At 55.7% G+C, this 21,893-nt stretch overlaps 1 protein-coding gene across 6 annotated transcripts in view; it reads right to left on the bottom strand.

The window, feature by feature from the left end:
• RYR1 (ryanodine receptor 1) overlaps positions 1-21,893 on the bottom strand; it is a 118,017-nt gene that overhangs the window by 60,293 nt on the left and 35,831 nt on the right. For all 6 annotated transcript variants that reach the window (XM_055145250.1, XM_055145253.1, XM_055145252.1 and 3 more), the window contains 19 exons: positions 21,412-21,577; positions 20,047-20,133; positions 19,655-19,881; positions 17,913-18,531; positions 15,290-15,556; positions 14,605-14,805; positions 14,193-14,304; positions 9,877-10,023; positions 7,457-7,730; positions 6,779-6,893; positions 6,570-6,702; positions 5,695-5,789; positions 4,154-4,289; positions 3,761-3,947; positions 3,572-3,680; positions 3,158-3,278; positions 2,911-3,080; positions 807-1,027; positions 620-710 (listed from right to left, as the gene is read on the bottom strand). In XM_055145250.1, the coding sequence (XP_055001225.1) occupies positions 620-710; positions 807-1,027; positions 2,911-3,080; positions 3,158-3,278; positions 3,572-3,680; positions 3,761-3,947; positions 4,154-4,289; positions 5,695-5,789; positions 6,570-6,702; positions 6,779-6,893; positions 7,457-7,730; positions 9,877-10,023; positions 14,193-14,304; positions 14,605-14,805; positions 15,290-15,556; positions 17,913-18,531; positions 19,655-19,881; positions 20,047-20,133; positions 21,412-21,577 (3,478 nt within the window). The remainder of the gene's footprint in view (positions 1-619; positions 711-806; positions 1,028-2,910; positions 3,081-3,157; positions 3,279-3,571; positions 3,681-3,760; positions 3,948-4,153; positions 4,290-5,694; positions 5,790-6,569; positions 6,703-6,778; positions 6,894-7,456; positions 7,731-9,876; positions 10,024-14,192; positions 14,305-14,604; positions 14,806-15,289; positions 15,557-17,912; positions 18,532-19,654; positions 19,882-20,046; positions 20,134-21,411; positions 21,578-21,893) is intronic.

The raw sequence follows: 21,893 nt of genomic DNA, 5'->3' as shown, positions 1-21,893 counted from the left end.
GGACATACTGCCAGAGTGATCATACCAGTGCGGATTACCATGCCAAACAGGAAGGCTGGCAGCACCCCAGGGAAATGAATGGTCACTGGGAAGAGGGCCTTCACCATTCAATATGCCAATTTGAAACAGGAACTAAGCCAAGATAGCTGTGTGGGAGGTTTCTCCTTAGAGAAACTAGCATGCAAATGAAAAAATAATAGGAGAGACTGCAAATATTCAGACTAGATGTGGTACTGTTTATACAAATACATGCATTTGTTTGAACAGCGGGCGACTGGTGGTCTGGGCATGAAAGGAACACGCTGATCAGGAAAAGCGGTGTCGCCCGGAGCAAGTGTATGATAATTAGGTGTGGCTGGCTCACTGTCGGGCCAATAAAACGCCAGTCAAGGAGTGTTAGCTGCACCAGTGACACAGGGTGAACGCCCAGGGAATTAAAGTATGCAAATGAATACGCTAAAGAGGCTTCTATAGGGACACTATTCTATTGGCTGGTTCTCTGGCAGTAGGATACAGCCAACCAAACTAGGGGGCGTGGCTCCCCAATAACTGGTTCCAGTGGACCATCCCCCGGAGAGGCGGGGCATGCAAATTAGCACGCCCCCACGGGCGGGCTAACCTTGAGTGGCATCTTGGCGAACTCGTTCAGGATGGGCACATCGAACACCAGGCGCCGCAGCAGGTGCTGCAGCATGGATGGGCGGATGTACCTGCGGGCACAAACGCCGGGCGGGGCGGTGGGATCTCACGCACAGGCGCATGCCCCCTGCCCGTGAGCCACACCGCCCCTCCTGGTGGTGCCCCACCTGCAGAGCGCCATGAGACAGTCCTCGATAACGTCGCGCTGTGCCTTGGTGAGTGAGCGGCCACGGGACAGGCGGTACACGGTGTGCAGCATCGAGTCCACCATGATGGCGCGGTGCTCAGTGCCCGCGAAGAGCGGCGCGCACTTGGTGATGAGCGGCAGCACGGCCAGGCACAGGTAGCGGTTAAGCGCCAGTGCCATCTCTGTGGTGCTGAAGGTGGCCTGGGGTACGGAGGAGAGGGTGGTGGGGCGCTCAGGACCTCCGTATGCTCCCGAGTTGCCACACCTGGGCTGAATAACTCTGGACAAATGTCCCTAACCTGTGATCTACCCAAGTCCAATCCTTCCTCTTCTCTGCTTTATTACTCTCTAGCCTGTCCCCCCTTTCCTGTTATATAGTTTTTGGGAGCACACCCAAAGGTTCTCCTGGCTCTGCTCCCAGAAGTCCCTTCTGATGGGGCTCAGGGGAACGGCATGCAGACCCTGGGTACTACACCAGGGTCAGCACGTGCAAGGCAAACATCTCAACCCCTATACTAGCTCTGGGCCCTAAGTAGAATTTTATATATTTATTTTGGGGATCAACACCCAGTGGTGTTCAGAGCTTCCTCCGGGCTCTGTGCTCAGGGATCATTCCTGGCAGGCTTGGGGGACGATATGGGGTGCTGGGGATCAAACCCAGGTTGGCCACATACAAGGTAGCCACCCTACCCCTACCCAGTTACTATCTCTCCAGCGCCCCTAAAAAGCACTTTTTTTCTTTTTGGGTTATGCCTGATGATGCTCAGGGTTTACTCCTGGCTTTGAACTCAGGGATCACTCCTGGTGGTACTCGGGACCATAAGGAATGTTGGGGATTGCACCCAGGTTGGCCACATGCAAGGCAAGCACGCTACCTGCTCCAGCCCCTAAAAAGCATTTTAAATTATAGTATTGCTAACAATAACCAATACGAATGAGAATCAGATGCCAGGACTTAGAACTCGCCCCACAGCCCACTCCTGGTAATCCTTCCTTTGTCAATGACCATATGAGGCAGGGATTGTTCTTTATCCCACTGTGTACATGGGAAAGCGGAGGTTAATGTATTTCATGGTTTTTTTTTTTTTTAATTTCAGTACAGCAGGCTATACAGTGCCTATCCCGATGTACTATCTCTCTGTCCCAGGAGGGTAATGAAACTTTCTGGATCAGGATCACAGAGATAAAAGTACAAGGACTTCTCAAGCACACCTGGCCACTCCCAGACCCAGTCCTTGACCCATCCCACTGCACCAACTGACCACAGAACCAAGAACAGTTCTTTCAGAGGGGGGCTCACTGCCAGTGCCAGGGACCAGTGGGGCCACCCCAGGTGATGTTCAGGGATCTCCAGGGGATACACCTGGAAATACACCTCCAGGGCAGTGTTCAGGAGATCATGGGGTGCCAGGGACAGAACCCAGGTGGAGGCGTTCAAGGCATGGGCTTTCTTACCCCCTGCAGTATCTCCCCTGACTGCAGGATTGATTTTTAGAATGGATTTCTTTTTCTTTTTTTTTCTTTTTTGCTTTTTGGGTCACACCTGGCGATGCACAGGGGTTACTCGGGGGACCATATGGGATGCTGGGAATCGAACCCGGGTTGGCCGTGTGCAAGGCAGATGCCCTACCCGCTGTGCTATCACTCCAGCCCCAGAATGGGTTTCTTTGTTCGAAGACCACTGTGCCGTCTCATCATAAGTGGCAACTGACTTATAACTGAGTTATACATTTGCTGTCTTCATGTGGACGCAGGGATGCCCAAGCCTGGCCCAAGAATTTCCTCTTGGAAATTCTCAGCCAACTGACCAGGACAGGTGCCCAGTCAATTCCTTGGGCGACACTGAGCAGTCTTGAGGGTCGACTGGGTTGCACATGCTCACACCTGGGGGACTACGTGTTTCCACACCTGTCCGCTGCATGTAAGGCATGTGCTTAGCCCATGATCTATTCTCCTGCCCTGCCTGCTGCCTACGCGGTGAGGGAGACGAGCCAGGGCAACTTCCCAGCAGGCTGAGGCTCCTCCCGTGAGCTCCCTCACCCCTCCCCAGCAGGGAGGGTGGCAGGGCGGGCACCGCTGCTCACCGTGTCCAGCGAGGCTGCCGCGCGCATGTCAGGCAGGAAGCCCACATCCAGCACGTGCAGCAGGAAGTCCTGGTTCTCAATGCCGTACACGCGGTCCAGGAAGAGCACCATGGACGCCTTGTGGTCCGGCACAAAGGAGGCCGACATCTTGGGCTGGATCAGGGTCCCATCTGTGGGCCGGCAGGGCAGGGCGTCAGGGGTGCCTGGGGGAGGGACCCCCACTCCCACCCCCATGCCCTCTCCGCACCTTTGCCCAGGGTGGGGATCTGCAATGGGAGGCTGATGATGCCCACGAGGTCATCCAGGGGCACGAGGGAGCGCAGGATGGCGCGGATCCGCAGGGCCTCACCCTTGCCGGTTTGAATCAGCTGGAGGGGAGAGGAGGGATGGCATGGGGGCACAATACCCCTCTGGCCCTCTTGCTCCGTGCCCTCCCAGACATTGGCAGGTGGAACAGGACCCTTCTGGGGGACTAAGTCTAGAATTCCCAGGCCGTCCCCCACCTGTGCTTCACTGCTCTCTTGCCCCCCAGCCCCCGGCACTGCCCGGTCTCCCCCGGGAACCGGGACTGTCCAGGTCACTGGCCCCCAGATGATCCCAGAGCTCGGCAGTGCGCATGCGCACCAGGACCCCAACCCAGCCCCTGTCCCTGGGCTCTCACGTGCATCTCGGGCGCACAGCGCCCCAGCAGGTCTATCAAGGCAGCGTAAAAGGACATGATGGCGTGTCCCAGGTGCACCCGGTTTTCCTCGGGGTGATCTTCACCGAAGCTGCGGGAGGAGGACAGGCGGGTGGTGGGTGGGGCTGGAGCGGGCGCGGCGGGGTTCCCTGGGGGCGGGGGGACACTCACTGCTCGCGCCGCCGGTCCCTGCGCACCCCCGGGCCGTCGCGCGCCGGGTCCTCGGAGATGCGGATGGCCTCCTCCACGGCGGCCAGCAGCCCCGAGCCGCCCTCCCCGCGCAGCGCCGGCCCGAAGCACTCGGGCTTGCGGATGAGCAGCCGCACCACCACGTTGGCGTTTTCCTCCACGCTCTCTCCTGGCGGGCAAGGGGGGATGGGGGGCAGGGGGCTCATGAGTATCCACTGGGCGTGCACCCCAGGGAACCTCAAGGGGCGGCTCCCCCAGTCGACTCCAGGCCCACGTGGAGTGTTCCCCCCTCCCTGCCCAGTTGGGGCTGGAGGATGTGGCCCACACCCTAGGGGAGGCTTTTGGGGGGGGGCACCCCAACATGTCCCATCTCACCGTTGACAAAGACAGCAAAGCGCAGGAAATCCAGGTAGTGCTCGCCGCCACTGGGGTTCCAGCCGATGTCCGGGTACCCCTTGGCCAAGAGCATGGGGCAGCTCTGGAGGCCACAGCCTGCCAGGTAGGACACCACCTGGGAGGCGGAGGGGGGCTCAGTCAGACCCTCAATCCTGCCCCCCTGGAGCCCTGAGCAAACAAGAATGCCCCGGGGCTCACCCACCCCACCTCAGTCCCTCACAGTCAGGAGGACTCTGTAGACACCAGGTTGGGTACTCAGGAGCTCCTGCAGCCTTAGAGAAAAGCCAGAGCCCCCCAGGACCTGCCCTTGCCTGCCCCCACCCAGCCCTCGCTCCCTCTGCACCCACCACACGGGTGTCTGCACACCCCAGGCCGTGGCTTCCCACCATCCTCCGCAGCTCTCCCCTGAGCGGTGCACGGCCCGCACCTCCTCCAGAGCCGACTTCAGTGCCACTTTCTCAGGGAAGCTTTCGTGACCCAAACAAGCTGGCAGCACCCACCTCTCCCCAGCGACCTCTCCCAGCTCCCGCTTTCCCCTCCTTAGCGCCTCATCATCTGCGGATCGGTGTGTGTGTCTCATCTGTTCCTCGTCCCAACACTGTCCTGACACACAGCAGGAGCTCAATAGTCCACAGGAACAGGACCCAAGCGGTCACTGAGCCTCCATGCTTTCCTTTTTTGTTTTTATTTGGGTGTTGACGCCACCTGGTGGTACTTGGGGGAGGCTACTCCCTGTGATGCTCAGGGGACCTTGCAGAGCCCGCAGGGAACAGAACCTGGGGTACCCACAGGCAAATATGCACTCTGAGTCTTCTCCCCATCTCATGAAAAATGACAGATTTTATGGGCTGGGTTTGGTTTTGCAGTGCCAGGGATCAAACCCAGCCCTCATGCAAGGCACACACTTTACCACCAGCCACCTCCCCAGCCCCGAGCACATACTGTCTAAATGCGTTCACAGGTGACATGTCCAGTCTCAGACAACCCTGAAACTGTGTAATGGGTAAGATGACGTATGGCATACATAGATGCACATAGATAGATTGGGCTTTGGAATTTTGGTTTGGGGAGACACGCCTGGGGGGGTGCTCAGAGCTTAATCCTAGCTCTGTGCTCAGAAGACCGTCGAAGGTGCTAGGGATTCGAAAGAGGTCAGCTGCGTGCTGGGCGGATGCCTTAACCCCTGTGTTATCTCTCAGGCCCACACACAGGCATATCACACAGACATACAGATGTTCTGGTTTGGAAAATGGAAGTCACTTGTCCTAGGCCACCCAGCAAGGCAGTGGGGGTGCCACTTCATGCTGCACACAGACGTGGGGGGCATGGAGGGCAGAGGTCACACGGGGGGAGGTCGAGGAGGGAGAAACATGGGTTTGCTCTCAGACCCTCCCAAGTGACAGGACTATTCTGTACCCCCATTCCCCTTCCGATTCAATCTGCACATGCGCTTCTCCCCTTCCATGTGGGCCCCCAACCAGCAGGCACCCCCCCCAAGGGGCTTGGCGCCTGCGGCATACCTTCTCTAGGTCCTGCTCCTGCAAGGCCAAGGCCAGCTCGTTGTTGTCAATGACAGATGCGGCAGCCACGTCCAGAGGTGTGGAGCCCTGCATGCCTGTGAGAGCATGAGGTTGTGAGATGCCTTCTGGTTCTTGCTCCTGCTGGACTCACCTCTGCTAGGAAGCCCTCCTGGACTATTTTCTTTCCATTTTTTTTGTTTGTTTTGATTTCTGTTTGTTTGTTTGGGGACTGGGCTGGATTGATAGCACAGCGGTAGGGCATTCACTTTTCACGCGGCTGACCCATATTCGATTCCTCTGCCCCTCTCGGAGAGCCCAGGAAGCTACCAAGAGTATCGTGCCCTCACAGCAGAGCCTAGCAAGCTACCCGTGGCGTATTGGATATGTCAAAAACAGTAACAAATAAGTCTCACAATGAGAGACGTTACTGGTGCCCGCTCGAACAAATCGATGAGCAACGGGATGACAGTGACAGTGTTTGGGGACTACACCTGGCAATGTTGAGTGTTTACTTCTGGCTCTGAGCTCAGGAATCACCTCTGGCAGTGCTCAGGCGACTATATGGGGTGTCGGGATCAAACCCAGGTCGGCTGCATGCAAGGCAAACATCCTACCCACTGTGCTATAGCTCTGGCCTCTGAATACCCCTTCTCTTACCTGGGGCAGCTGACTCCCCAAACTTAGGCTTTCCCATCCCAGGCCACCAGTCTGGGATAGGTCTGTCCTCCCCATTGTGCCCGGGGCCCCAGGAGAGTCCTCTGAGGGTAACCCAAGCCCTGCCCTCCCAGGTCCAGATCCAGGCCGAGTCTTGAGGAGTTTGCTGAGTTACTGCATGAGGGAGTGAGTGAACCAGCAGGGGCAGGCTGGGCTCTCACCCAGGCCGATGCCACTGTTCTCCAGCAGGTAGCTCAGGTGGTCGAACATGGAGCGCTGGTTCTGCCGGCTGATGCGGCAGAAGTAACAGAGGAAGCGGCAGCAGCTCGTCACCATCTTGGGGAAGCGGATCTCCTGGGGAAGGGGGTGCTGGTGTCACTGCTGCCGTCCAGGGCCCCTCCCGCGCGCCCTCACCGTCCTGGGACCTCACCTTTGACTCGCCACCCCCGAGGACGTTCACCATGACCTCCATGACTGTTTCGTGCATGCCCAGCGCCCGCATCAGGTTCGGGTGTTGGTAGAAGACCTTGTTGTTCATGATGTTCCTGAGGGCAGAAGGAGATGCACGGGGGTCACCAGAGGCCTGAGCGCCGGGACCACCCTCAGACTCTTGCTGCTGTGATTGCAACACTTCCTCAAGTGCTCAACACGGCCTCACACACAACTGGCCTCACCCGACCTGGCCATGTGCAGGGACAGGAACTGGGATTAGCCCCGATTTCAGGACTCAGGACACAGGCAGCTTATTATGGTGTCTTTTGTACCCCCAAGTGCATCCAAGGGGCCTGGCATGCTGTGACTGATAAATTGCGTGTGTGTGAGTGCATGCGCGCAGGTAGGCGTGCGTGCATGCGTGCGTGCGCGCTCACGCATTGGGCAGTGCTGGGGATCAAACCCAGGGCCTCACTCCTAGCAGTCCTGTGCTCTGCCCTGAAACCAGCTCCCTGGCCCATTGCTACCGCACAGCAGCCACGCGCACGCGCTCAGGGTGGCCGCGCGCGAGTCTGAGTGGGAGGCATGGGGCCACCTGCTCTAGCTGAGAGAGGAGGGGCCGGAAACCCAGACCGGAAACCCTCCCTCGGCCCGGGCCCGCGGGGCGGCGCCTCACCCGATGCTCTGGATCATGAGGTTCTCCTCCTGGGGCCCCATCTGCACGATGAGCAGCGAGCGGATCTGGCCCAGGCACTCGAGCAGGCTCATGGTGTCCTCCAGCGAGGACGGCGAGATGGTGTAGGCCTTGGGCAGGGCGCGCAGCAGCTCACCGAGGCCGTCGTACTGCCGGTGCAGGAGGCTGAACATGGCCCGCACCAGCTCGGGGCTCTGCACAAAGTCCTCCTGGGCCCAGCGCACTACCGTGTGGGACACCAGCTCCTGCAGCGACTCTGGGAAGGGGACGCGGGGTCGCTGAAAGCTTGCGAGCAGAGTCTTACTCTCCCCCAAAGGCCGCACAGTTACCAACCTCCCAGCCCTTCCCGGGCCCGGAGGGGCGGCTTGGGCCGAGTTTCTTCCTGTAGTCTTCCTCACCCAATTCCCCAGCCATCGGGGAGGCCCCTACAACTTCCCAGAGGGCACCGAAATAGTAGCACAAAGAAACTCCATGGGGCATTGAAAATGCAAGGTGCAGTTCCCCTCCTTCCGGAAATACACATCCTCAGTTTTAGATGGTTTGTTTGGGGGCCACACCCAGCGATGCTCAGGGGTGCCTCCCGGCTCTGTGCCCAGGAATCACTCCTGGTGGTGCTCACGGGACCATATGGGATGTTGGAGAATGGACCTGGGTCAGCAACATGCAAGGCAAATGCCTGACCCGCTATTCTATGGTTCTGGCCCCCACACCACCAACTTCTCAAGGAAAACAAGGGAGAGTGGTGAGAACTAGGGCATCATTCGGGAAAATGAGGTCAAAACCAGGCTGGCTTTATTCACCCTGGCTGACCCCCTGGGACTCACCTCTCCTCTTTCCAACACCCTCTCCCCTATTTCCTTCCCAAGATTCCTCAGAGAGGAGAGAGATGAACCCCAATCCCCATGGTGTCTCACCCCCCCCCCACACGCACTGACATAACCAGGGCATCCATTCACAGCCTGCACCATATCACCCTGTCAGTCTCCTGCCTGTCTTCCAGCAGCCCCGCTCCCCTGATGTCTGTACAGTGGCTAAAAAACACAGCGGAATTTCCACCAGGGAAGCACCTACCTCTGGGCCTTTGCACTGGCTGATCACTCTTTCCCAGATCTTTGCACCCCTCCCCCATTCTCACACACCCTTCCATCTTAGCCCTTCCCTCTCCTCTCGCTCACCTATATTTTTATTTATTTATTTGCAGTGCCAGAAATCAAGCCTCACACACAAAGGGCAAGTGTTCTACCACTCCATTGTATCTCCAGCCCTGTTTTGCTTTGTCGAACCTGGGCCATCCGCATGAGAGATGTGGATTCAGCTCCACTGGAGTTTCTTAAACTCCTGGGGGTCAGGGAATTGTCACTCTCCCCCAGCATTGGGCCCCTCTCCTCAATTCCCCATTCTTGCCAGAATTGGCCCAAGAGAAGTTAGTCGAATGCTGCAGAAGCCTGTCCTGGTTGGATGTAGTTTGCAGAAGATCTCACTGGCCCCAGGGGACTGCTCTTCTCAGCCCTCAGCACAGTAACTCATGATCACGAAATCCCGTTAATCATCGATTTCTCGAGCGGGCTCAGTAACCTCTCCATTCGTCCTTTCCCTGAGATCTTAGAAGTCTCTCCCTCCCAATGATGGAGGCTCTTTCAGGGTCAGGGGAATGGGATCCAGCTTGTTACTGAATTTAGCATATGAATACACCATGGGAAGCTTGCAAGGCTGTCCTATGTGGGCAGGAAACTCTCAGAAGCTTGCCAGTTTCTCCCAGAGGGAGAAGCAGGCTACAAGATATTGGCAGAGAGTCACAGTAACTAGTTCATCAATAAAACTAAGTCAGAGGCTGGAGCGACAGCACAGCAGGTAGGGCGTTTGCCTTGCACACAGCCAACCCGGGTTCAATTCCCAGCATTCTATATGGTCCCCTGAACACCATCAGGAGTAATTCCTGAGTGCAGAGTCAGGAGTAACCCCTGTGCATCACCGGGTGTGACCCAAAAAGGAAAAAAAAAAAAAAACTGCAAAGCTAAGCCAAGCTGCCAGGGGCCCTGGGGTGTCCACACCACCCCTCCCAGTGCTACATGTGTGGTCTGACCCCTACTCCAGTGCAGCCCCACAGTGGGGGTGGGGTATTCCAGCTTGCCTTCACCCCCCCTACCTGCCACTCTGCCTCAGTGAGGCCGGAGAGATAGTCCAGCGGGTAGGACACTTGCTTGCATGACCTGGCATCCCACAGGGTCCCCTGAGCCCCACCAGCGGTGATCCCTGAGCACAGGGCCAGGAGTAAGGCCTGAGCACCACGGGATGTGGCACCTAAACAAAAAGATTCACCTGCCCCTTCTTGTGCCACCCCCCTGGGGCCTGTCTTGCACCCTGAGGTGCCCCCCTCGCCCCCGGGTGGCCCCGGTCCTCACGGGGCTTGCTCTCCTCTGCAGGCGGCTCCTCCTCGACCTTCTCCTCTTTCTTCTTGACCAGCCGCACCTTCTCCAGCAGGCTCATCAGGCGGCTGCCCAGGGTGACTTCCTCCTCGGGCTCCTCCTCCTCCTCCACCAGCTGGATTCCTGCAGGGCCCACAGGCAGGACTGTCACTCGGGGCTTGCTTGTCGTTGATACTTGTCTGCTCCCCACTCACACCCTGCTCCACCCGTGCCCGCCTTCAATTCTCACTCAGCCCGTGCTTTCTGGAGATTACCCATTTCTTTTGACGTTCATACATTTGTCCAGTTATTCCTTCGGTGAAGTATTTATCTTTTATTTCTTTATTTTTGGGGTGCGGGGGGCCTCACCCAGCAATGCTCAGGGTTTATCCCTGGCTCTACGCTCAGGGAATCACTCCTGGTGGACTAGGGGGACCACATGGGGTACTGGGGACCAAAGCTGGGTTGGCCACGAGCATGTGTGGTCAACGTGGTTGGATGCAGAGTTTGCAGAAGATCTCAGTGGCCCCAGAGGGCTGCTCTTCTCAGCCCTCAGCACAGTAACTAGTTCATCAATAAAATTAAGCCAGGGGCTGGAGCGACAGCACAGAGGGTAGGGCGTTTGCCTTGCACATGGCCGGCCCGGGTTCGATTCCCAGCATCCTGTTATTCCTTTGATGAAGTATTTAGAGGCAAGGCGAATGGCCTCCCTGATGTCCTATAGCTCCAGCTCTAGTATTTGTATTTAAATCAATAAACATGGGCTGGACAGACACAAAAGTGGTAAGGCTCTTGACATGCACTTAGCTGACCCGGGTTTGATCCTCACCACCCCATGTGGTTCCCTGATTCTGCCAAGAGTGACCCCTGAGAATACTGTCTGCCATGGATGCAGGGGGATGGTGGGAAGGGGAAGGTATACCAGGGATATCGGTGAGGGGGAATGTGCACTGGTAGAGGGAGGGGTGTTTGGTCATTGTGTGACTGTAACCCAAACATGAAAGCTTGTAACTATCTCACTGCGATTCAATAAAATTAAAAAAAAAAAGAAAGAAAGAAAGGAAGAAAGAAAGAAAGGAAGAAAGAAAGAAAGAAAGAAAGAAAGAAAGAAAGAAAGAAAGAAAGAAAGAAAGAAAGAAAGAAAGAAAGAAAGAAAGAAAGAAAGAAAGAGTGACCCCTGAGCTTAGAGCCAGGAGTAAGCTGTGAGCACCACTGGGTGTGGTCTGCAAGCAAACAGAAAACCCATCAACAAGAACTCGAGGGAGTCAGGCCGGAGAGAGCTCCAGGGGCCGAGCACATGCGCTGTGTGAAGGAGGCCCTGGTTGAATCCCCGGTACTACACAGCTCTCTGGGCACTGCCAGACGTGGACTCTGTGCACCTAGCCAGAAGCAGCACCTGAACACTGCCTGGTGTGACCCCAAACACACACACGCACACACACACACACACACACACACACAAGAAAAGAACTACAGAAATCATTCTAGATTCTTTGTTTGTTTTTTGTTTTTGGGTCACACCCGGAGATGCACAGGGGTTACTCCTGGCTCTGCACTCAGGAATTACCCCTGGCAGTGCTCAGGGGACCATATGGGATGCTGGGATTAGAACCCGGGTCGGCCGCGTGCAAGGCAAACGCCCTACCCGCTGTGCTATCGCTCCAGCCCCCTCATTCTAGATTCTTAAAGAGACACGTGAGTGCCTGGGAAGATTCCTGGGTATCTCAACCTATCTGATTTCCAAGAATGAGGCCCTGAGTTTGATCCCTGATGCCACCCCCACGTGCCTTGACCCAGGGTCCAAAATTCTGCTGTCTGGGACCCCTGGTGCTGCAGCAGACTGCAGATGACCTGGAACACAGCACAGTCAGGTGGGTGCGAGCACCATTACTAAAGTGTGTCACTCTCACTAAGCACCAGGAGTGTGCCCCCCGTGAGCACTGTGTGAGGCTCACAGTGATCCTTGGTGAGCAATGTGGCCAGAATACTGTGAGCAGCAAACGAGAGCATCCCCCAGCAAGGATGGGTGCACACACCACCACTAAATATGTGACATCTGATGAGCACATGGAAGAATGTGTGAGCACTGAGGCCACAACCACGCCTGTGTGAATCCCTGTGGGCACCACAAACGAGCATGTGGACCCCCTGGTCCCCACCACAGCCTTAAAGGGAAGAGAAGGGAGTGGAAAGAAATGTAATGGTGCAAAATAAAATGTTTTTAAGAAGTGTGAGAAGTCCGATGACAGTGACTCTCAGGACAGAGAAGAAGAAGAAAGGAGACCATGTAAAAATAACCAGATGGGAGGCTCGAGTGATAGCACAGCGGGTAGGGCATTTGCCTTGCATGCGGTCGACACGGGTTCGATTCCCAGCATCCCCTATGGTCCCCCGTGCACCGCCAGGACTAATGCCTGAGTGCAGAGCCAGGAGTAACCCTTGTACATCGCCAAGTGTGACCCAAAAAGCAATAAAATTAAATTAAATTAAAATTAAAATAACCAGATAGGAAGATTGGCACTGAAAAGTACAGGGATTGAAATCATTTATATTTTTGGTTTGGGGTCATGCTCAGTAGTCCCCAGGGGCTACTCCTGGCTCTGTTCTCAGGAATCCATGTGTGGTGCCAGGGATCAAACTGGGTTCTGCCACATGCAAGGCAAGCACCTTATCTCCTACACTGTCTCTCTATGCCCAATAACTGAGATGTAAAACTCACTAGAGGGGGAAGGAGCATCTTTGAGATGGTAGGAGAATCAGTGAACTTGAATATAGGCCAGTAGATATTATCCCAGTGTATAGAGAAGAAAAATAAAAGAAGGAAGGAAAACCAATAGACTCGGAGACCATCCGCTGAGGCACGCACTGACACCATCTAATGTCCCATCTATGTATGCAGGGATATTTGGAGAGATGGGAAAGCAGGAAAAAACTGGAGAGTCTGTGATCAACTTTCTCAAAATTTGATAAGAAATAAATAAATAACCTAAAGTCAAGAAACTCAAGAAGGCTGGAGCTAAGGCACTTGTCTCACACGTGGCTGACCTGGGTTGGATCCCAGCATCCCATATGGTTCCCCGAGCATCGCCAGAAGTGATTTTGAGTGCAGAGCCCAGAATAACCCCTGAGCATTGCCAGGTATGAGAAAGAAAGAAAGAAAGAAAGAAAGAAAGAAAGAAAGAAAGAAAGAAAGAAAGAAAGAAAGAAAGAAAGAAAGAAAGAAAGAAAGAAAGAAAGAAAGAAAGAAAGAAAGAGAAAAAAGAAAGGAAGGAAGAGAAAGAAAGAAAGAAAGAAAGAAAGAAAGAAAGAAAGAAAGAAAGAAAGAAAGAAAGAAAGAAAGAAAGAAAGAAAGAAAGAAAGAAAAGGAAAGAAAAAGAAAGAAAAAATAATTCAACAAATGCCAAACAAACTTCAAAGAGCTTCTCTATTAAAAGGCCATGGAAAAACCTTGAAATCCTCCCAGAGAAAACCAAGGCCCTACACATAAGGGAAATATCAGTAGGATCATTAACTGAATTCTCTGAAAAACAGGGGGAGTCATCCATGGACACCCCCAGTCAGCCAGATACCTCTCCCCACAACTCTAAGTCATCAGTGTATCCACCCATCCATTCTACTCTTCATTCATCCATCTCTTCATTTTGTTAATTATACTTCTATTCATAAATTCACACTCATCCATCCATCTGCCTCCGCCAGCCATCCATCTAAAACCATATGGAACTAATCCTTCCCAGGACTGGAGCGATAGTACAGTGAGGAAGGCATTTACCTTGCAAGCGGTCAACCCGGGTTTGAGTCCCAGAACCCCATGTGGTTTCCTGAGCCCATAAGGAGTGATCTCTGAGCATAGAGTCAGGGGTAAACCCTGAGAATCAGGGTGTGTCCCTCCCCCAACAAACAAACAAACAAAAAAACAATAATAGAAAAATGAATTATTTCTCTCATTTGCTTTTGGGGTTGGGGAAGCCACACCCTGTGGTGTTCAGGGCTTACTCCTGGCTCTGTGCTCAAGGATCACTCCTGATAGTGCTCAGGGAACCATATGAGATGCTGGGGATCGAACCTGGGACAGTAGCATGCAAGGTAAGTGTCCTCCCCACTGTACTATTGCTCCGGGCCTTGTTCCCATCATTTCTGTGTTCACTAAGACACCAAGTTACCCACAATCATCCATTCCTTCCTTCAGCCCCTTCCTTCCTCGCTGCACAGCACCAATACAGTAGACACAGAAGCTCAGGTCAGCTCCAGGAAACTCGAGGAGATGCCTCAGGAAAGAGCCTGGGCAGAGGGCGATCGGGGGCTCTGCTTACCGCAGTGAGCCAGCAGGTCCTGGTGAAACTTCACCAGCTCCTCTCGCATATCTTCCGGGAGCGGGCACTCCTCCTCGTTTGCTCCATCCTTGAAGTGCAACAGCATGTTGATCTGGGGGACGCGATCAAAGGTTAGGACAAAGGTCGGAGACCGAGCGGAGAAAGTGAGGCAAGGCTCAAAGACCCACCCAGCTGAGGGGTTCCCAGCTAAGTGCCAGTTAGTGAACAATATCCGAAAGGGGCGGGGGCCGGTCTATGAGGTGGGTGTGTGGGGGGAGGCAGTGAGCTGGGAGGGGGGAGGAGTCTCTCCTTGGCGTCTGGCATGGGATTCAGAGGCTGGTGGGCAGAGCGGGGGTGCGGCAGAGCTTGGGGCCCAGACTGTGAGAGCAGCCTGGGTGGGGGCTCAGAGCACCTGCTCCTGGGGCGGGGAGCGGAACTCGCGGGTGCGGCGGGCAGTCTCGGCAGCGGACATGGTGAAGGCTTTCATGAGGAGACCGTAGCGGCCCCGCTGGTTGCCCTGGAGTTTGTCCACATAGCGCTCGGCGAAGGCCGCCAGGGACTCCACGCGGTGCTGCAGCTCTTGGTCACAGAAGTACTCCAGCAGGTGACACATCTGTGGGAGGACAGCAAGGAAGGGGAATGGAGAGTGGGAAGGTCCTCAGGACCGCCTCGAAGTGTTTCTTGCATTCCCTCCCCTCTCCCTGGCTCATCCCTCAGCCCTCCACCAGTCTCTCCTGCCCAGACCCTAGGGCCAGAGTTTTCCCAGGTCTCATCTTTCTGATTCGCTTCCCACTTGGAACCCAGAGAAAGAAATCCTAGAGGGGCCAGAGAGATAGCACAGTATGAAGGGTGCTTGCCTTGCATACGGCTGACCCAGGTTCAATCCCCAGCATCCTGTATGGTCCCCTGAACACCACCAGGAATAATTCCTGAGAGCAGAGCCAGGAGTAGCCCCTGAGCATCACCAGGTGTGGCCCCCAAACAGAGAGTAAGAGTCCTGGAAAGCATGCCCTTCCCCGTGTTCCTCTGCCTTGAGACCGAGCCTGCGTGCCCAGCGCAGATGCGTGAAGGCTGGCGAGAAGGAAGAACCAGCCTACCTGTAACTTCACAGACTCCGGCAACTTCATCTGCAGCAGCCCCTCCTCCAAGCCCTCTTTTTTCTCCCCTTCTGCCGTCTCCTCCTCCTCCTCTTCCTCCTCCTCCTCCTTTTCCTCCTCTTCCTTCTCCTGTGCCTCTTCTTCCTCATCCTCCTCCTTCTCCTCCTCATCCTCCTCTTCCTCCTCTTCCTCCTCCTCAGCGAACACTTCAGGCTCGATCATCTTCAGTATCTGTTTCACGTCCTCATCGCCAAAGATGCCCATCACCTATAGGGCAAAGCCAGTCTCTTACTGTGGCCTGAAGAGGCTCAGACACGCCAGCCAGTCCCGGTGTCGCCTCTCAGACCTGCCGAAGTCCATGCCGTAGTCTCCTCCTGCAGGAATGACCATCCCCTGCCCCACCATCCATCTTCAAGACCCCCCTCCCAAGACTCCCGTGACTCCCTCCCTCATGAACCCAGACCCCAGAGTCAAACATGACCACTTCTCCATTCACAACAGAAAGTCTTTGCTCCCAAGTCTGAACACACGTGCGCAGAGCAGGACACACCCTATATCTCCGAGCTAGCCACTGGCCTCTGCCTATGCTCAGACAATGGAGCGAAGATGGAGGCCAGCAGGGAGAGAAGAGGGAAGAACAGTGAGGAACAGAGAAATAAACAGAGGCAGCCAGGGAGGATGGATTCATGGTTGTAATGGAAGAGGTTTGAAGGGAAGATGGATGGATGGGTGGGTGGGTGGCAGAGAATAAATGGTGTATGGACAGTGGGTGGGTGAGTGGGTAGTTTAATGGGTACATGAACAAGTTAATGGATGAACAGGGAAATGAACAAACAGGAATGGGTGGGAAGGATGGGAGTGGGGTTTGTGCATGTAAAGTTGGATAGATGCATGCATACCAAGAGGCGGGGGTGTGAATGAAAGGGCATGTGAAATAAAAAATGGGAAGAAGGGAAAGTGGATTGACGGTAGAGACAATTGTATGGATCTGTGGGTAGGTGAGAGGGTGCACATATAGATGGATGGAGCTATGGAGGGATGGGTTAGCAGACAGAAGAGGGAAGGTGGATCTGTGGATGGGTGGATGGATGTAGGAAGGAGCATACCACGGAGGACTGGGTATCTGAGAGGGGAGCTAGGTAATAAATACTGGGGACAGAGCAGTAGTGCAGTGGGTAGGGTTATTGCCTTATACACAGATGACCAGGGTTTATCCTTGGCACCCCATGTGGTCCCCCGAGCACTGCCAGAAGTCAATCCTGAGTACAGAGCCAGAAGTAAAGCCTGAGCACTGCCAGGTGTGGCCCCAAGCCCAAAAATAAATAAATAAATGTCTAAGTTAATACCCACAATGACAAATGAGTAGATAAATAGAAGGAAAGCTGGAAAGACTCATGTGTGAGAGAGTGGAAGAAGGGATGGTGGGAAGATTAGATTCATAGATGGATGAATGGACAGATGGGTCTATGAATGAGAGGTTGGGAGTGTCTGAATGAATGGGTGGGTTCTTTCGGAAAAATGGGTGGAGGAGGAATGGATCTGTGGGTGAGTGGATGGATGATGGTCGGTATGATGAGTGGGAAGAAGGAAAAAGACCTAACAAACATGAGCAGAAAGAAGAAAATGTGACTGAAAGGTTAAGAGAGGAGAGAACTAGGCAGCCCATGGGGCCAGAGCGACAGTAGGGAAAGCTTTTACTCGCACACCTCCGATCTGGGTTCAATCCTGGGCATCCCATATGGTCCCCTGAGCACTGCCAGGATAATTCCTGAGTGCAGAAATAGGAGTAACACCGGGTCTGGTCCCAAAACAAAACAAAAACAAACAATAAAACGACTTAGGCAGCCTATACGGATAGAGAGACAAACGTCTCTCCCATAGGGGAGAGAAGCCAGCCTGTGGATGGAGGGATGGGCAAGCTGTCAAGTGAAACAAGAAAGGAGCAGGAGGGTAGGGTGGGGACGAAGCAATAGTACAGCGGGAAGGGCATTTGCTCTGCACGCGGCCATCCTGGACTCGATTCCCAGCATCCCATGTGGTCCTCTGAGCACCGCCAGGAATAATTCCTGAGTGTAGAGCCCAGTGTGACCCAAGAACGAACGGAAGAAAGAAAGAAAGAAAGAAAGAAAGAAAGAAAGAAAGAAAGAAAGAAAGAAAGAAAGAAAGAAAGAAAGAAAGAAAGAAAGAAAGAGAAAGAGAGAGAGAAAAAGAAAGAAAGAAAGAAAGAAAGAAAGAAAGAAAGAAAGAAAGAAAGAAAGAAAGAAAGAAAGAAAGAAAGAAAGAAAGAAAGAAAGAAAGAGAGAAAGAGAGAAAAAGAAAGAAAGAAAGAAAGAAAGAGAGAGAGAAAGAAAGAAAGAGAGAGAGAGAAAGAAAGAAAGAAAGAAAGAAAGAAAGAAAGAAAGAAAGAAAGAAAGAAAGAAAGAAAGAAAGAAAGAAAGAAAGAAAGAAAGAAAGAAAGAAAAGAGAGGAAGGAAGGAAGGAAGGAAGGAAGGAAGGAAGGAAGGAAGGAAGGAAGGAAGGAAGGAAGGAAGGAAGGAAGGAAGGAAGGAAGGAAGGAAGGAAGGAAGGAAGGAAGGAAGGAAGGAAGGAAGGAGAGAGAAGGGGCGCAGGAGGGCGTCCTTACCAGCAGGGTGGACACGAGCTTGAGCACAGGCACAAACTGGAACTCCACGGAGCCCCCGACCGGGTCGCGCGCGTGCTGCCCGCCGTCCCGCACGGCCTCGCCGAGCATGCGCAGCGCCTTGTCGCGCAGGGCTTCCAGGGGGATGCTGGGGCTGAGGCGCACGGGCGCCTCGGCCACGCCGGCGGCGGGCAGCGCGGCCACGAAGCAGGGCGGCGAGAAATGGTGCGGCGGCCGCAGCGAGGTGGTGGTGCCCACGCCCGGCAGGCCGTGGCGGCGGGGCCCGTCCTCGTCGTCCCCGCCTTTCCCTGGCGGGAAGAGGGTGAGCGCGCGGGTCTCGGGCGTCAGGGGCACGATGTACTCGGAGAGCATGGAGCGGCGGCTGCGGCAGCAGCTCTCCAGGTGGATGCTGATGAGCAGGTCGTAGTAGCCGGCGCGCAGCGGGCCCGGCAGGTGCGCGTCCTCCAGCGTGTGCAGCAGCTGCGCCTGGTCCACGTGGCTGCACAGCGCGTGCGCCACGCGGTTGTTTCCCAGGGCGCACACGGCGCGGTACAGGCTGAGCGTGTGCGAGTGGAAGCGCTGCAGGTCCAGACGCTCCGACAGCTCCAGGATGTCCATGCACCTGCACCGAAAGGCAAAGAAGCGCTGAGGTGAGCGGGGCCTCTCCGGCTGGGAACTCTGGGGTCGTGCTTGGGTCCAGCGGCTTTTCCCAGTATGGAGCCTGGAAGTTCTCTTAATTTTTTTTTTCATTTTGCTCTTTGGGTCACACCCAGTGATGCACAGGGGTTACTCCTGGCTCTGCACTCAGAATTACTCCTGGTGGTGCTCGGGGGACCATATGGGATGCTGGGAATCAAACACAGGTTGGCCGCGTGCAAGGCAAAGGCCCTATCTGCTGTGGTATAGCTCCAGCCCCTGAGCCTGGAAGTTCTTGTAGGGCCAGGGGTGGGGGTGGGGGGAGAAGAAGGGGCGGGGTGCTGGGGAGTGGAGTGGGGTGAGGGGGGCGCTGAAATCTATCTATCCCTGGGGCAGTCTGGAATCACCCTGGAGAACTGATTGTCCACAGATCTGGAGACCCTGAGAAGTCTCTGAGATCCCCTGATGGGTCTGAGCACTTGGTTATGTTTGAGTGTTGCTAGCATGTGAAATCTACCTCAAGTTTGTGTCTGCCTGTATACAGCGGGGGCCACCCCCAGCAGTACCCAGGGCTTACTCCTGGCTCTGCGCTCAGGGATCATTGCTAGAGGGGCTCAGGAACCATATGTGGTGCCAAGGACAGGACCTGGGTCAGCCACATGCAAGGTGAGAGCCTTCCCACTGCACTCTCTCTCTCCAGCCCCTGGGCTCTCGGGAGGGACTATTTTCCTAGCACTTAGCACACGGGGTTCACATGTTGGCTGCGTGTGGAAGTGGGTGTGTCTGGGGTCCCTGGTGCAGGACCCTGAGCCCCTGAGAGTGGGAGGTGAGCACGGGGGTGGGCTGTCTCCAAGAAGGGTCAAGTCACAGCGGAACTCGGAGCCACTTGTAAACTGAACAAAGGAGAGATGCAGCATGTTGGGGACTCCCGTGACCCAAGGAACCCCGAGGCCACTCGACAAGTAAGTCATAGCCCTGGGTGGCTGGCTGGGCTCCCCCAGGGGGGCCTGGGTCTCTGAGATGGGTCTGGAGCTCTGGGCTAGGTCTGCGTCCCTGGGGTGTTGTCTGGAGCCCCCACCACCCCCTCGGGGGCCTGGGCTGGCTCTGACCGGTTCTCCTCCGGGATGTGTAGTGCCATCATGGTCAGCGGCTCCTGGCACTGGACCGCCCAGCCCAGCCGGTCGCCCGAGCGCCTTGTCTCCACCTGCAGGAAGCGGTTGGGCATGCGGCTCCAGGACACGGGCATCAGCATCTGCACCTCCAACCGCGGCGGGCACTGCGGCGCTGGGTTCTTGCGCTCACTCATGAACATGGCAGCAGACAACGGCATGATGTTCTGGGAGGGGGCGCAGAGGGGTGCATAGGTCAGGATTCTCCATCCCACCACACTTCTTCCACGAAGACCTCCAGGACTGCCTCCCCCGCCCCAACTCCATGTTGACTGCTGGGCCATCCTGCCCTCCCATACCCGTCACCTCCTGCCCCAACACTGCACTCTCACCTTCTGCTTGCCCAGTTCAAACTGGACAACGTTCTGGTTCGTGGGCAGGACAAAGATGGCAGGAAACAGCTTTGTGTTGGGTTCCACCTAGCAGGAAGAGAGGGTGAGCTGGAGGGGGTGTGGACAGCAGATCCTGAGACCAGGCTGTGTGCCAGCCTGATCCTAGGGGGTGCAGGAGGCTGCATGGTAGCTGTGAAGTCACACCCCTGGCATTTTATTAGTTTGTTCTGGGGGCTCCAAAGCAGTAATAAGGGCCTCCAGGACCATACCCAGGCTCAGAGGTGCTGCGGATGGGCCCTGTACTCTGTCCTTTGAACTCTCTCCCTGCCCTGGGCTGTACCACCTCTGACCTGACTCAGCCTTCTCACCCAGGTCAGACTCCATGCTTCCTTTGAGGGCCAATCCCAGCACTACCTGACCAACTGGGCCAGAGATTCAATGCTTGGGCCCTGCGATGCTTGGGACCTGTGCTCAATAACTGGTAGTTCTGGGGGTGCATGGGGACTAAGCTCAAACTCAGGCCTAGAGCCTGCAAGGACATGCCCTCATCACTGGCCAGCACCAGGCTGGTCTCCCAGGATCCCCTCCACCCTGACCTGGACAGACCAGGAGCTGGTTTTCTTCCCTGAGGCTCTGAGGTCTAGCTCCCACGCTGCCTGGAGCACTGCCTTACGGCTGCCTGGAGCACTGCCTTACGGCTGCCTGGGAGCACTATCTTGGGGCTGCCCGGGAGCACTGTCTCAGGGCTGCCTGGAGCACTATCTCAGAGCTGCCTGGAATACTGTCTTGAGGTTGCCTGGGGCACTGTCTTGGGGCTCCCTGGGGCACTGTCTCAGGGCTCCCTGGGGCACTGTCTCAGGGCTGCCTGGGAGCACTGCCTTAGGGCTGCCTGGAGCACTGTCTCAGAGCTGCCTGGAAGCACAGTCTCGGGGCTGCCCAGGGCAATGTCTCAGAGCTACCTGGGAGCACTATCTAATCAGGGCTCCCTCGGGCACTGTCTCGGGGCTACCTGAAAGCACTATCTCAGGGCTGCCTGGAGCACTTTCTCTGGGCTGCCTGAGAGCGCTGTCTCAGAGCTGCCTGGAGCACTGTCTCGGGGATGCCTGGGAGCACTATCTAGGGACTGCCTTCAAGCACTGTCTCAGGGCTGCCTGGGAGCACTGTCTGAGAGCTGCCTGGAGCACTGTCTCTCAGAGCTGCCTGGAGCACTATTTCAGGGCTCCCTGGGAGCACTGTCTCAGGGCTGCCCAGAGCACTGTCTCAGAGCTGCCTGGAGCATTGTCTCGGGGCTGCCTTCGAGCACTGTCTCAGAGTGCCAGGGCGTGAGCACACGATGATGAAGGCAGGCCATGAACATGGACTCACCTGGAAGAAGGTGTTGCTCTCTTTGCCGTTGGCGGTGAAGTTCATCAGGCCAGTGGCCAAGTCCACCAGGCAGCCAATGACCAGGTCCGTGTGGCTGATCCGGCCCTGCTGCCCAGGGCTCACGAAGTCCCCGCCCCACACCATGTAGCAGTTGCTACACTTGAGGCTGCGGGGAAGGAGGTAGAATGGGGTCCTTGGTCTGGGAGCTCTGAACCACACCCTCCCCCGAACGCCCAGACCCTATGCCCCAAACCCCACCACCTGCATTCAGAGCTGAGCGCTGGAAGCCCTGGGCCTCGGCCCTGCACCTCTGGGAGCGAGAACCCCGGGGCATTGGTGGGCTGCTAGGGGGTTGCGGGAGGACAGCACGGAGCGAGCAGAGGAAGGTGGTGACGGAAGAGGAGGGCCAGGTAGGGCAGGAGAAGCAGAGCAGAGGACACAGTGGAGGGGACAGGACCCCAAAGCAGGAAGGGAGGCGGCTC

Source organism: Sorex araneus, chromosome 8, assembly GCF_027595985.1.
Source record: "Sorex araneus isolate mSorAra2 chromosome 8, mSorAra2.pri, whole genome shotgun sequence".
Lineage (NCBI taxonomy): Eukaryota > Metazoa > Chordata > Mammalia > Eulipotyphla > Soricidae > Sorex > Sorex araneus.
Note: the sequence above shows the minus strand (reverse complement) of the source record. Positions and strands in the feature narration are given on the sequence as shown.